The sequence below is a fragment of the Pteropus vampyrus genome, unplaced genomic scaffold (genome assembly GCF_000151845.1).
Source record: "Pteropus vampyrus isolate Shadow unplaced genomic scaffold, Pvam_2.0 Scaffold54, whole genome shotgun sequence".
NCBI classification, from domain to species: Eukaryota; Metazoa; Chordata; class Mammalia; order Chiroptera; family Pteropodidae; genus Pteropus; species Pteropus vampyrus.
In genome coordinates this window covers 154,435-168,739 of record NW_011888835.1, presented here as the reverse complement: position 1 = coordinate 168,739, position 14,305 = coordinate 154,435, and the positions used below count along the sequence as shown (strand labels likewise).

The following is a 14,305-nucleotide window of genomic DNA, read 5'->3' as shown; positions in this document are numbered from 1 at the left end:
CCCTTTTTCACCCAGTCCCCTAACCGCCTACCCATCTGGCAGTCATCAGTGTGTTCTCTGTATCTATGAGTTTGTTTCTGTTTCGTTTTGAAGATGCCAGTTTTATTAAGCATTTCAAAGGAATTTGTCTTTGCAGTTTGATTCCAAAGTAATGTCAATAATACTGAGTGACCTAGAGAAAATATTCTAGTCTGGAATCCATGATTTTTCTAAGTGATTAAAAATCGGTGTGTTAAACATAAAATAGCTATACATAACTCTGTGCAAATTAGATATATGCTTAATAGATGGAAAGTTGAAATTGGCGATGTCTCATTCATTATCCTCACTTTTTCTTATCTGACCCAGGTGCAGAGCACCATCAGTAGATTTCTGTGGTGGAGTATGTCAGGCATTTCACGTAATCTTTGTGTTCCGCAGGCCCCTTGAGATGGGCCGGGTTTCCATGCCAAACTCTGCCACAGCTTGCGATCCTTTCAGCTGGCTCACTCCTCCTATAATAAATGACTTTTCTCTGTGGAGAGTTAGTTCCCAAAAGGGAGAATGGTGGGAACATTCGATAAAGAGGTGGAGTTGGTGAGAATACTTTTGACGGGATTTTGAAAACAAAACATTCAAGATTTACCAGTGATCTCTTCTTAGAGAAGGCCAAGTCTGCTGATATTTCTGAAGAATTCTCTTTTTTAAACTAAAATGCTAATCTGATCAGAGGCAGACAGAAGTGTGAAGGAAAAACAAAAACCTTGGGATTTGGAGTCAGACAGACCTGGACTTGAGTTCACCTTCCATTGTTTATTAGGTGTTTGACCTGGAGGTCTGAGCCTCTGTTTCATACTCTGGAAAATGGGGTGACAATGGCATCTGCCTCACTGAGCGAAGTGAGCTGAATTATACACACACACACACACACACACACACACACACAAATATTTACGTAAATATTATATAAATATAATTTATATAAATAAATATATAAAATAAATATTTTTTATATAAAAATATGTACTTCGGTGGCTTGGTGGGTAGACTTTCCTCAAGAGAATAAATAAATAGTTTACTAAATACATAAAAATAAGTATATAAAAATTTATATAGATAGTAAATATATAAACATATATTTAGCATGGTTTTCAGAACTTAGTAAAAGGTCCGATAAATGCTTGTTTTAGTCAGTAGTGGTAAAATTGCTAATGGACATGATGCCACTGCTGTGTTGGTGGTGATGTGAGTGGCGATGATTAGGGTGACAATGATCACATTAGTTTGCCACAGACTAGGTGGCTTAAACAACAGACATTTCCTTTCTCACAATTTTGGAGGCTGTTAGCACGGATCAGGGTGTCAGCAGGACAGGCTTCTTCTGAGGCCTGTGTCCTCGGCTCGTAGATGGCCATCTCGTCCCTGTTTCTTCACAGTCTTTTTCTCTGTGCCTGTCTGTGTCCACATTTCCTCTTCTTATAAGGATACTATTCAAATTGGATTGGGACCCACCCTAACGGCCTAATTTTAACTTAATTACATTTTTGAAAGCCTTGTTTCCAAATACGCACATTTTTAGGTGCTAGGGGTTAAGGCATCGACCTATGGATTTGGGAGGGACGCGATTCAGCCTTTAACAGTGATCATGGTGACGGTGATGGTGACGGTGATGATGCTGATGGTATTGATGGTGACGTTACTTGGGTAAAGGGCAACGGCTGGGGAATAGAAACTCCTCGTGAGGATCCTTTCTTCTTTCTCCCTTTCCCTCACTTTCCATTTAGTGAGTTAGGTTTTGAGAAAGGAGTGGGGTCAGCAGGGCTCTTTGTCCTCTCTGTGGACTGCGTTCTTGTCCACCAGACCACGGAGTCTAGGGTGGGCTGATGAGGGTAGCATTGGGCTTGTCTGTTCACAGCCGTGACCGATATGGAATCCTGGCTTCTCCATTTTAAAAACGTTTTATCATCATCCACGATGACTTTGTACCCAAAATGTTAGCATTTGAACTAAACTAAATGTAAGGAACAGAATTGATATTTTTACGTATGTAGTTTCTTTAAGTTAGCTAGTACAGTCTAATAACTCATTTCCTGAAACGTATTTGAATACCTGATTACACCTTAAGTAATGCTTAATATCTTAAGAAGTTTTGCTTTATTCTGTGTAGCAGATGACTTCTTACACAGTCTGCTCATCTAATTTAATTTGTGTCTTAATACACGTACTGCACTAAAGAAGTCAGTGGTGAATTCCTCAGGTAATAACCACATACCTAGCTGCTACCTAATACACCTGTTTACAAGCCTAAAACAGTGTAGTCCATGTGTGTAAAGTAGGAGACATTTCTGTAAAGTTAAAATACCTGGATTTAATTCCCAGTTCAGATATGTTCTTGGACCAGTTATTTTTCTCCTAAGCCTCAGATACTTCGCATGCTTCACATAACATGAAAGGGAGGTAATAATTGTATCAGCTTTATAGGGTGGTCATCAGAATTAAGTGAAACAGTGTTCATAAAGCATCTGGAATGGGACTAGGGTCACAGAAGGTCCTCAGTGAAGGTGAACTCAGAATAGAATTCCTCTGGTCAAAATTAGTGATAGTTCTGTACTTTCTCTCCTAACTTGTAATGGTTACTCCTCCAAATTTCTCACAGGCACATTAAGAAATAAGGCTGGTTGGTGCCAGACTTAGAAGTGAAGCATGGAGAAGCAAATCCAAACCAGAATACATGTTCTTTTCAGCTATTCCTGAAGTCCTGCCCACCACGGGGCTGCTGAAGTCGGTTTGTCACAAAGCCATCAGCCCATCTGTTCCAAATAAAGTGTCCCCTTTGCATGAAAAGGAGGCAGAGTCCAGTTAAGACCTTTTTAACTTTAGAATATGGTGATGTACTGGGCTGACAGCTAGTTGAAATGATATTTGATTTTAAATAAGTAATTGTGGTCTTGGAGCCAAGTACATCCACAAACACACACATTCACATTCACATTTACACACTTTTCTCATTAAGATGTGTCTTGCATGCAGTTGTCATTAAAATTGCAGAGGGCATTATCAAAAAAGGAGTAAATACTGATATATGAAAGATACGTTGTTCCCTTTCATTTTCTTGTAAAGTCATTAAGAGATTTTCCTGACACAGCACTATTATCCTATTTAAGTAATTTTAACATTTTCAAGATGCCTCCTTACACTAGTGGGTGTCAAATCTCTGGAACTAGAGTAAGTCTAAACAAGTTTATTCTATAATAATACCCTACAGTCAAATTGCCCTTAAACAACTTCTTGAATACATTCACATGTGTTCTTTGATTTTCACATCAACTCTGTGAGGAAGACAGGATAGGTTACTATATACAGTACCCATATATTAAGCGGCTTACTTACCTAAGTTCCTAGTAAGTGTCAGTGGCAGGACTCGGTTTTTCCATTTAGCAGTCACTGAGAGAGCACCTAGCATGTCCCAAGCATTAGTGGAGATGTAAAAGCACAGAACGTGTTCCTGCCCTCAGGAAGCCCTAGTCCACTGGGAAAGATGAGTGTGTCGTTGTGATGCAGTGCGATGTTTCACAGTGGAGGTTTGCACAGAATGTTAGGAGGCACCAAGGAGTGGTACCTATACCAGCCTAGGAGAAGAAGAATCCAGAGAAGGCTGCCCAGAGTAGGCTCCCATCAGTTTCAAAGTAGGAGGTAGTCAGAGGCTTAGGGTAGGGAGCAGGAGAACATTTTAGGCAATGTGTAAGTTCAAAAGTATAAAGATGATGGATCATCAGGAAACTGTAAGTCATGTGGAATGCTGGAATAGAGGGCGGAGGGCGGAGTGGCAGAGGAGGGGCTGGACAGGGTGATGGGATTGGACCTGTTGGCCGTATTAAGAATCTGGCCTTCATTCTGGAAGCAGTGGAGGAGCCGTTAAATGGCTTTGAGGAAGGCAATGCTATTCCAGTTCCAGTTCAGAAAGGCCACTCCAGCCGCAGGGTCAGCCTCCTTGCTGGAGGGGGCAAGATGAGAAGGCAGGGCACGAAGAGGGTGCTGTTAACCACATTTCAGAAGTTAAATGATAAAGATTGTGCTGAGTCATTGTGGATGGAAAAAAAGGAAAAAAATATATATATTTGGTTAAAATTATCGACTTGATACATTGAACATTTATGTGGGCTGTTTATCTGCCCTGTTTTCTCCTTCTTTATGGTCAAACCCTTCTTCCCCATCCTCCAAATGAACCACCTTACCTGAACCAAACCCAAGGATTTTTAAGCTGAATCAGGTGTACTGGAACAAAAAGCACATCTTCAAAACAGCCTCCAAAATGAACCTAAACCAAATCAATGCTCTACATGATTTGTATTCCTAGCAGGCAGTTGGGTTTAATCCAAAACAAGCTTTGTGGTCAGAAACAATTTGAAAGAGCAGCAAAGGGAGAGGTTGCTTGTGCCAGCAACACAGCAGAGAAAATATCGAGCAGGTGGGAAGAAGGTTGCTCACTCATAAGGACAGTTTGCACTAATGATTACATTGCCCCTTTCAACTCTATAAATTGGATTTCCTTAGTAGTCACTAGCTTTAAGGAGTAAAGCATTAGCATCGGGCAGCCCCAAGGATTTTAACATTTTTTTTTTTCATGCTTTGCCCCTAGTCGAGGTCCCCATGGGCGAAGTAATGGAGTTTCATCGCACAAGTCTGGCAACAGCCCACCGTCCCCACGGGAAAAGGACCTGCTGTCTGTGCTGTGCAGGAACCAGCTGAGCCCTGTCAGCGTTCACCCCGGTTACGCACCTTCTTCCCCAAGTAGCAGCAACTCTGGCTCCTACAAAGGAAGTGACTGCAGCCCCATCATGAGGTGAGTGCTGTTGGTCTTCCAATTCATGGGTCTTCATTTGTCCTACTTGGTAAGTTTTCTTAAAAAAAAAAAAAAGAAAGAAAATGTTACGTAACTCCTGATCCACCGCCTTATTCTGCAGGAGGACACTTCTCATTCCTTTCCTAGACTTAGCGAACTGTTCAAGGGCTGCTACAGAAAGCACGGAAGCCACAATCTCTGATAAGTAAGGGTCAGCAGTCCAGTGGTGACTGGGTAGGGAGGAAAAGCCACTCAGAGGCAGGAGGCAGGTCCTGCCGGTTCCCTAAGGACGGGGCAGAAGGACGCGTTCATTCGTGCAGACACCAGATATATGTTGAGCAACGAGTTTCACCAGCTGCCGTGTGAAGTGCTGGGGACAGACCGGTTAACAGCAGAGCCGGTCCCCGCGCCTGCCGCCCGGGGAAGGGGAACGTTTTCATCGAATGACAAAAACTCGTTAAAATTATTCCGCAAGTATATGTGTATGTAACAGGGTGGGAAGGGCGTCCAGCCCAATCTGGAGGGGTCCAGGGAGGCCTCCCTGAGGAAGCGAGGTTGGAATGAGATCTAAGGGTCAGACGGGGAATTAGTCCGTGTGGGAGTGGGGCTGGGGAGGCGGAAAGAAGGAACTCCACGTCCAGACCGGCTGTGACGGGGCACGGGAGGGCTGGGCATGGCCGGGATGGGCATGGCCTCAGGCCACCGGGCTGGAGTGCACGCACAGGCGGAACAGGGCAAGCGCAGTGCCTGGGCCGGGTCCAGGGTCAGGGAAGAAGCCGCCAGCCCCTCTCCTCCAGCCCTCTGCCTCTGGGCCTCCCGTTCCCCTTCGTCGGTTCTCAGGCAGCAGGGATGCTCGGCTCTCGGCCTGGACTGAGAGGGGCCCGGATTCAAGCTGGGGGCGTTTTGAAGAACACCCGGCCCCTCTCCTACAGAACACCCGCTGGGGAGAGTGCCCTGTCCTTGTTCCCCTCAAAAAAAAAAAAGGAAACTGGCCACCGAGTCAGCGCCCTCCCCCCAGGGGCTGATTGCAGAACAATTCGATTTCAACTAATAACAATCGGGCCCTTAGGGGCACATTGTGTGGAAAGTTAGGTCATCTCGCTCCCTTCTTCCCCTCCCGCCTGCCCCCACGTCATTGTCCTGTAGTGTAGCAGCTTGTTACTCTGAACTGACAGGCAGGCCCATGGACAATTGTGCATTATTTCGTATGAGATCATTCCGAAGCCATAGGAAAATCCTCCCTCTCCCCACGTCCTCCACAAACATCCCCCCGCCTCCCGCAATCTTCCAAGGAATGAACATCCTAAGATGATTGGCAGGTATAACAATCCCCCTGCACTGAGGTCACACATTACTGAGGTTTAAGACCCCCACCTACAGCTGCCATTCCTTCTCAAACTGTTCGCTGTGCCTTAACTTTTCTTTTTTATATAAAAAGAAACGGGGCAAAAATTAACATTTCATAACTTGGGTTGTTTCAGGCGGTCTGGAAGGTACATGTCCTGCGGTGAAAATCATGGCGTCAAACCCCCAAACCCAGAGCAGTACTTGACCCCTCTGCAGCAGAAAGAGGTGGCAGTGAGGCACCTGAGGACCAAGCTGAAGGAGTCTGAGCGCCGACTCCACGAGAGGTGACTGTGTTCCCCGCACTTGACGGTTTAGGACAGTTTCTTTTTCTATGAAATGAAGTATGAACTCACACTATAGAAAACTAGAACAGAAGAAATGCGATTTCACTCAGTTTTTGTCATATTTCTTAAATCTCTCAAAAGAGCCATTTGTATAATCCTGTGTGATTTTGCTATGTCAGGAGTTAGGGAGACCCTCCCAGGTGAGAGGGGCCTTCCGTTTCTTCTGGGTGTGTACGGCTTTGACGTGAGTTGGGTGTGCGCCTGACTATTTTTAAATGGCAGGAACACTTGCAGGAACAATCCATACTTCAGCAGAATGGCTCACACACAGTGAGCCCCCATCGAGCTCTGTTTATCTCTTCGAGAGAGTGGATGGCTGTGTGCATTGTGATTCTTGCAAACTATTTCTGTGCTGAAGGAAGAGGTTCGTTATTCTTGGCCAAGTGCTAAGATTAAAAAAAAAAAGCAAAAAAAAAAAAAAAACAGTCCATGCTTAAGAGATTTTATCTCAGAGAGAAAAGACCTTTGACATCTTAGAGCAGGCCAGATTCTCTGATTAACAGTTTTCCCCTGGAACATTTTAGGATGGATGAGTGGATTTCTGAGCCAGGTAGCTATGAACCCAGGTAACGGGTGCCATGAGTCCCCTGCTTTCTGGAAGTCTTTGGTTTATGATTTGAGGAACCAATGGGTGGGTTCAAGCAGTCATGGGAGGGAGGTATGAAAGCAGTGAAACTGGAAAGTATTCAAGCCTAAACTTAAAGCAGCCATATTGACATCTCTTCATATATATCAGGATCCCGACTACCTGGTCTTCATATCTACTGAGAATATAAAGACATATATTTACATTGACTGTGAAGAAATTATATGTAATGAAGAATTTTTTAATAAAGATCTTGAAATAGAGTCCTATGAAGGATTTAAGATAATAGGATAGTTTCTTTTCAGTGTAGGATGGATTCACTATCATCTTACCTGAGAGGAGATAGAATAATCAACTTTCACAAAGTCCTTGCAACATGTAACATTTTATGATTAAAAAATTTAATCATCATTGGAATATGATCAGAACAATTTTGCAATGCTAAAACTTATCAGTCTGCCTTCTGTCTTAGATAACTAAAACTGAAATGGACTTTCCTTCCACAAACTGTAGACATATAAAAAGGTAGGCTACAGAGATGAAAGCAAAATAAGAGACTCTAATGTGTTCTAGTAATAAAATTTCAAATATTAAGTATTGACTGGAAGATAATGCTTGTAAAGTACTTAGTGTAATGTCTGACATATGGTGAGCACTCAAAAAAGAATAAAAACAATAGTAGTGTTTTAAAATTCTGATTCTAGTTACTATTATTATTTTAGCTATTTTACAATCGAAGTCGTGGTGGGGAGGGAGCAGTTCAAAACTGATTTAACCTCTATGTGTTTCAAGTGGAAAAACATGGCTCTCGGCTATGCATCAGAATTGCTTGCTGCCTGGGTCAAAGTTGACATTTTTCTTCGCCTTGTCTTCTCACTGTAGGGAAACGGAAATTGTGGAGCTTAAGTCCCAGCTGACCCGAATGAGAGAAGACTGGATTGAAGAAGAATGCCACCGGGTGGAGGCCCAGTTGGCCCTCAAGGAAGCCAGGAAAGAGATTAAACAGCTCAAGCAGGTCATTGAAACGATGAGGAGCAGCTTGGCTGATAAAGATAAAGGCATTCAGAAATACTTCGTGGACATAAACATTCAGAACAAGAAATTGGAGTCTCTGCTTCAGAGCATGGAGATGGCCCACAATGGCTCCCTGAGGGATGAACTGTGTCTGGACTTTCCTTATGATTCCCCAGAGAAGAGCTTCACACTCAATACCCCTTTTGGCAAGATGGCAGATGGGCTGTCTCTGGGGGAGCAGGTCACAGAGGAAGGGGCTGACAGCGAGCTGCTGGTGGGAGATAGCTTGGCCAATGGCACAGAGTTGTTTGATGAGATGGTGACAGCCACCATGACAGAGGCTGGCGACCTGGAGCTTCTTCATTCCGCCCCTGGGGCAAAGGTCCTTGAGATCCTCCCCATGGCGGTGGGTCATGAGGAGGGCAGCATGGTGGTGGAGCAGGCGGTGCAGACCGATGTAGTGCCCTACAGCCCTGCAGTCTCGGAGCTCATTCAGTATGTGCTCAAGCTCCAGGACCCCTGTCCCTTGAGCTCAGCATCCCCTGATGAGTCTGCGGCTGACTCGACAGAAAGCTTCCTGGAGTCCATCTCAGCGTTAGTGGTTGACTTAACTCCAAGGAATCCAAACTCAGCCATCCTTTTGTCTCCCGTGGAGACCCCATACACCACGGTGGATACGGAAGCTTATGAAAACCGCCTCATGAGAGAGCTGGATTTTGCAGGCTCCATGGAAGAAAGGTTGGGCGGCATGGTCCCGCCGGCCCGGGGGGCTGTGGGCCGGCAGTACTGGAGCAGCAGTTTCCTGGTGGATCTCCTGGCTGTGGCCGCCCCCATGGTCCCCACTGTTCTGTGGGCGTTCAGTACTCAGAGGGGGGCCTCCGATCCCGTCTACAACATTGGAGCCTTGCTCCGGGGTTGCTGCGTGGTGGCCCTGCATTCGCTGCGCCGTTCCGCCTTCCACGTCAGCACCTAGGTAGAAGCAGTGGTTCTCGTGCGCCAGTCTGTCCCGTGTGGCACTGTGCCCGAGGGACGAGGGAGAAGCAGCAGGTTGACCTAGGACGGTCTGTGTTCTGTCCTGTTGCTCTTCGGTATTTGATTTGCACTATATTTAGTTGAAGCCCGTTCACTCTTGAGAACTAGAGGTATCTTCAAAGGCATGGAGACCTGGTTTAAGTCAATGTCCCACCGGTGTGGTATAGAAAGCATGCTCATGACCCTGCCGTGTCGTCTGAGGTGCCCATTCTTATCCTAGTGGTTCAGGAAGAGAAAACGCAAAGTTTGCACTTTCGAGACAGCTTCTGTAAGGCTGGCATGTTGTTTCCTTGCTTTGCTTTGTGCCGTTTTAAAATGTGTAATTGTTCCAGCATTCCAATGGTCTTGTGCATAGCAGGGGACTGTAACCAAAAATAAACATGTATTTGTGTAACTGGTTTGAAGAAGTCTTGACTAGTTCTTTAGTGTCTTACTTGGGGTTGATAAGGTTTGAGTGTTTGCAAATTTTTACTAAATGTAGCTCCAAAGTCTTAAAATGGCTTATTTGTTCTTAACCTGTTAATTGATGAAACTGTATGTAAGTTTACAATGTATTAACTTATTTTTTGCTTATTATAGATAGTGTTTTATTGGAAATTGTTTGTAACCACACACTTCAGCATGATGAAAATAAAGACTAGTGTTTCCAGTGAAATAAATGTTTTATCCTCCTATAAAATAATTATCTCTGCGGTTTTACTTCTACATATGATAAGAAAGATTACATGGATAGCAGATCCTTCCATGGTTATCAATAGGGGTGTGCAAAAATGGAATTAACTTAAGAAATGAGAATGAGGGAAAATAATTGTTAAAGGTGAGGATTTCCTGCTGTCTCTAAAAAAGCATTATTTCTTTATAAAAATAGCTTTGGTTGTTTGCTTTTAAATTACCTATATACTTGTTTGTACACGTTTTTTCAGTAAGGATGCGTTAAGTATTTTTAAGAAAGTTGGGTTGATTTTTTTTCAAGCATGTTAAGGTGCAGAGAGGAAGATACTAGTACCATATGCCCTCTCCCCCTTGGAATAATAGGGTGAGGGCGGGTGGCTGGGTAGAGATGAGATAATATTTGATCCATATTCATTTATTCTTCACACCGGCCTTGCGAGGTGGATATTATTCTAATTTGCAGATAAAGGAGCTGAGCCTCAAAGAGGTGAATTGCTCAGGATGTCATAGATCGTCTCTAGAAGCTAGGATTTAAAGCATCTGCAAAGCAAATACCTTTTCCGCTTAACACACAAGGGAAGAGACCTGGAGAACATCCTAAATTCACATCCAGAAACTTCCTCCCTAGCACTTAGCACCTTTAGACATACTATATCGTTACTTCCATCTTGGTTATTGCCCATCCCTCACTAAAATACTAGCTCTCTGAGGGCAGGCACCTGTGTTCTATTTTGTTCAGAGATTATGTCAAGAACTTAGAACCGTGTGTGGCACGTAGTGGGGTTTCTAATAATAGCTGTTGAGTGAATTAATTCACCCAGCATAAGTGGGTGGGTGTTCAAATGTTAGGCACTTTACTGGGTCAGTCATCGCGAGAGAAGGAGACAAGGTTTCTGCCCTCAGGGAGCTTACATTCTGCCTGTGAAAGAAAGAGTATGCCAACAAATGAACGAGATCATGTTAGATTGCGTTAAGTGCTTCCAAGGAAATTCACTAGCTATTTTGACCAAGAGTGACAGAGGAAAGTCAAGGAACGCCTCTCTGAAGAAAAAAACATGTGCTAAAGGATGAAAAAGAGCTGGTCATGTGAAAATATGGGGAATAAAATGTTGCAAATATAACAAATGTAAAAGCTGGGAGGCGGAAAAGAGCTCAATGTGGTACAGGCACACGGAGGGGGCCGGTGTGGCTACAACAGTGAAGGGGAAGTGGAGGGGGTGGAAGGAAGCTAGTTCATATGGGGCCATGTAAACTGTGGTGGGGTGGTTTGAATTCACTCCCTGTGCAATGAGAGTAACGGACAGTGATAGAACCTGGTCTCGTCGTCCTCCTCTCAGGCCCCAGCCCCGTACCGCCACCACTCTGGCTGCCAGACTGCAGAACACATCGTGAGCAGGCAGGAGTGGAAACGGAGACCATTTGGGGACCTGCTGTGAATAGTCCAGATGCGTGATTATGACAATTCGGAGATGGAAGTGAATATAGAACTTCAGTTGAATAACTGAAGATACAGCTTGAAGATAGAATAGTTGTGATTTGCTGATAGATTAAAGGTGGGGAGGGAGTGAGGTAAGATTCAAGGAAAAGAGAAATTAAGGATGATTTTCAGGTTTTTAGCTTGAGCACTGCTGTCGATGGTGGTGCGATTTACTAAGAATACAAAGAGGTCAAGAGAAACAAGTTTGGAAAAATAAATGAGATGCCTATTAAATATCTGTGTGGAAATGTCCAATGAATAATTGCATATGTGAATGTGAAAATCATGGGAATTGTTAGGGCTGGACTTATAAAATCTGGGTTCTTCAGCATTTCCATACTACTTAAAAACATGGGATGGATAAAATCATCCGGGGAGGGTGTAAAGAAGAAGAGCAAAGACCGAGCCCTAGGGGATGTCCACATTTAGAGGTAGAGGATGAAGAATCAACAAAACGTCCTGAGGAGAGGCAGCCCCCAAGTAGTAGGAAAACTAGGGGAACGTAGTATTATGAAAACCAAGAGCGGGGAGTGGTCACCTGAGCTGAAATCCTACCCAAGAAGCTGAGTGACATGAGAACAGATAACATGTCCATTGGCTTTGACGACGAAGCCTTAGTCATTGTCAACATCATGGGGATGGAAGCCACTGGTTTGGAGAGTGACATGGAGAGGGAAAGTAGAAATTGATGTGGGAAGCTAATTCTTTAAGAAATGTTTTACTGTGAAGTAGGGAAGTAGGTGGTAGTTACAAGGGTATATGAATTATGGGGGTTTTATTTTTCAATATTGAGAGAAGACAGAGCAAGTTTATGTGCTTTGTGATTGAGCCAAAGAAGAGAAAGAAATCGATGATCTAGGAGAGAATTAACTGAAGGACGGAGGCCCTTGAGAAGACAAGAAAGGATAAGACATAGGGTACGAGGATATATGCATGGAGAGAGGTAGCTTGTCTAGGGAAGGCCACTGCTTCTCCGGGAATGTTCATGGCACACACGGGCACTTACACAGCACACAGCAGTAGAAGGATTTAGCTGAAATGGAAAGGAAACTATTTCTGGTGGTGAATAACCGGAACTGTCCAAAAATAATGAGCCATGCTGACTCAGGTCCCTTCCTGCAGTCAGCCCAAACCAACTCCTAAATGCTGTTAGCTTCTTTACAGTCCCTCCTTATGTTTATTTTTAGTCTTTAATTAATATATTTTTAAGAAAAATTATAAGCATTTTTTTCAATTACATTTGACATTCGATATTATTTTATATTAGTGTCAGATGTACAGCATAGTGGTTAGACATTTATATAATTTACGAAGTGATCTCCTGATTAGTCTAGTACTCACCATAAGCGTATTTTGGGTCTCCACTTGTTGCTACAGAAATGAATATAACCACACAAACTCAATACTGCTCTTCATCAAATCAACATGGATAGAAAGATGGGCTCTGGTGAAGAAGAATTTTTCAGGAACCACAACTATTTATGTTGATTATCAAATTGGAGGCAGCTGATCACAAATAGCAAATTGCTTTGTTGTCTCAATGAACTGTATATCCTTCTTTACATCAGAAAGATTCAAAATTAACTCATTTGAAACACTGTACACTGCAAATTTGTACAGAGGTAAAACAGGAGATCCCAGAGCACTTACTCTGTTTTACTTTTCCTCCTCCTCCCCCACCCTTGTCCAAGATTTCAGTATGCGGAGTCTGTGGAAAATTACTGCTTTATTCAGAACAAAGTCTCTCACAAATGAGTCCCTTGGAGTAAATAAAAGATGGAACATAGCTTGCCTTTCGGAAGCCCAAGGCGTTGGCTTGTTTTGTGGACAGGATGATCTGATTCCATAGAAAGCAGCTCCTCAGAGTGGCTTTCCATAATTTGGGTGCCTGTGATGCACAAACAGGCAGGAAAATGGAAAAAAAAGAGAACAATTCCACTCTATTGAACAAATTGCTGTCCCGTCAAAGCAAATGTTAAACATTTCCTACAGTTATGTGTGCAAACATTCCGATTTATAAGAAAAGATTATTCCCAGAGGGATATGCTGACCTTTGCAGGTTGAGCTGTTCAGAAACGGAGAAAAATGCAATTCACTCAGATGCCAAGCGCTTGACATTTGTGGCAGGAGAAAAAGGAAGTCTGTGATATGCATTTATCCCAGGCCCTGCCTAAGTAGTGGTTGGGTCTGATATGTTTTTCTCTTGAGGATTTTTCCTTTTACAAGTCTTGGGGTAGTTTCTGACTTCCATTTTGGCTCAGTGAGCACTTTCACAAAATTCATTTATTCCCAGCCTTACCAGGCAACGTTGTGCAAGGAAGCAGTAACCTAGGCAATTAAAGCAGTGTGTATAGCAACCATATCTTGAAAGAATGTCAACAAACTCCCAATTGTCCCGAACACAATTAGGCCAAATAGAATAAAACAAATTTATATCAGGTAATTATTTTTAATCCATTGGAAGACATGCTCTGCTATCACTACTGATAGTGATAACTAATGGTTATAACAGTGATTCCACAGAGCTTTAAAATTCAGAAAAGTTTCAAACACGACTCAGAAGAGTTTGTGTTAAAAAATTGGGATATTTCAGTAGCATTTAAGTTTTGTCAAAGGCGTATCTCTTTCAAAAAATTTTTCGATACAAAAAACCCAATACATTAAACATATAAAAGTGGAGTTTTGAGAACAGGGGACACCAGCCCTGTCATTTGTTTCCCTCTCATACCCTGTGAACAGCTTGAAAAACAGTTCACTATATTCCAGATTCTTTGAAAACTACCAGTTCATGTAAGATCTCCTGTATGCTAACTCTCAGTTCATTCAGAGACAGTGCCCTGGGTAATGATAAAGGGCTCACTCTTCTGCTATCCTAAAACCAAATGAATGGTTTAATGGAGATGTTTTCTAACCTTTTACCAAAAAAATTTCTGCCAGTGCTCTGTTGGTTTGACCTTAAAGAGGATCTCGCACTCCAAGTACAGAGGCCATGTAGCATCCGGGATTATGGT

At 43.2% G+C, this 14,305-nt stretch overlaps 1 protein-coding gene across 4 annotated transcripts in view; it reads left to right on the top strand.

The window, feature by feature from the left end:
- SYBU (syntabulin) overlaps positions 1–10,034 on the top strand; it is a 74,016-nt gene extending 63,982 nt beyond the window's left edge. For 3 of the 4 annotated variants that reach the window (XM_023530780.1, XM_011360362.2, XM_011360361.2), the window contains 3 exons: positions 4,619–4,822; positions 6,304–6,453; positions 7,982–9,828. In XM_023530780.1, the coding sequence (XP_023386548.1) occupies positions 4,619–4,822; positions 6,304–6,453; positions 7,982–9,086 (1,459 nt within the window). In that variant the 3' untranslated portion in view covers positions 9,087–9,828. Of the gene's footprint in view, positions 1–4,618; positions 4,823–6,303; positions 6,454–7,981 lie in introns of all 4 variants that reach the window. The other variant, XM_023530779.1, reaches the window with a different exon arrangement.
- Positions 10,035–14,305: the final 4,271 nt, after the last annotated feature.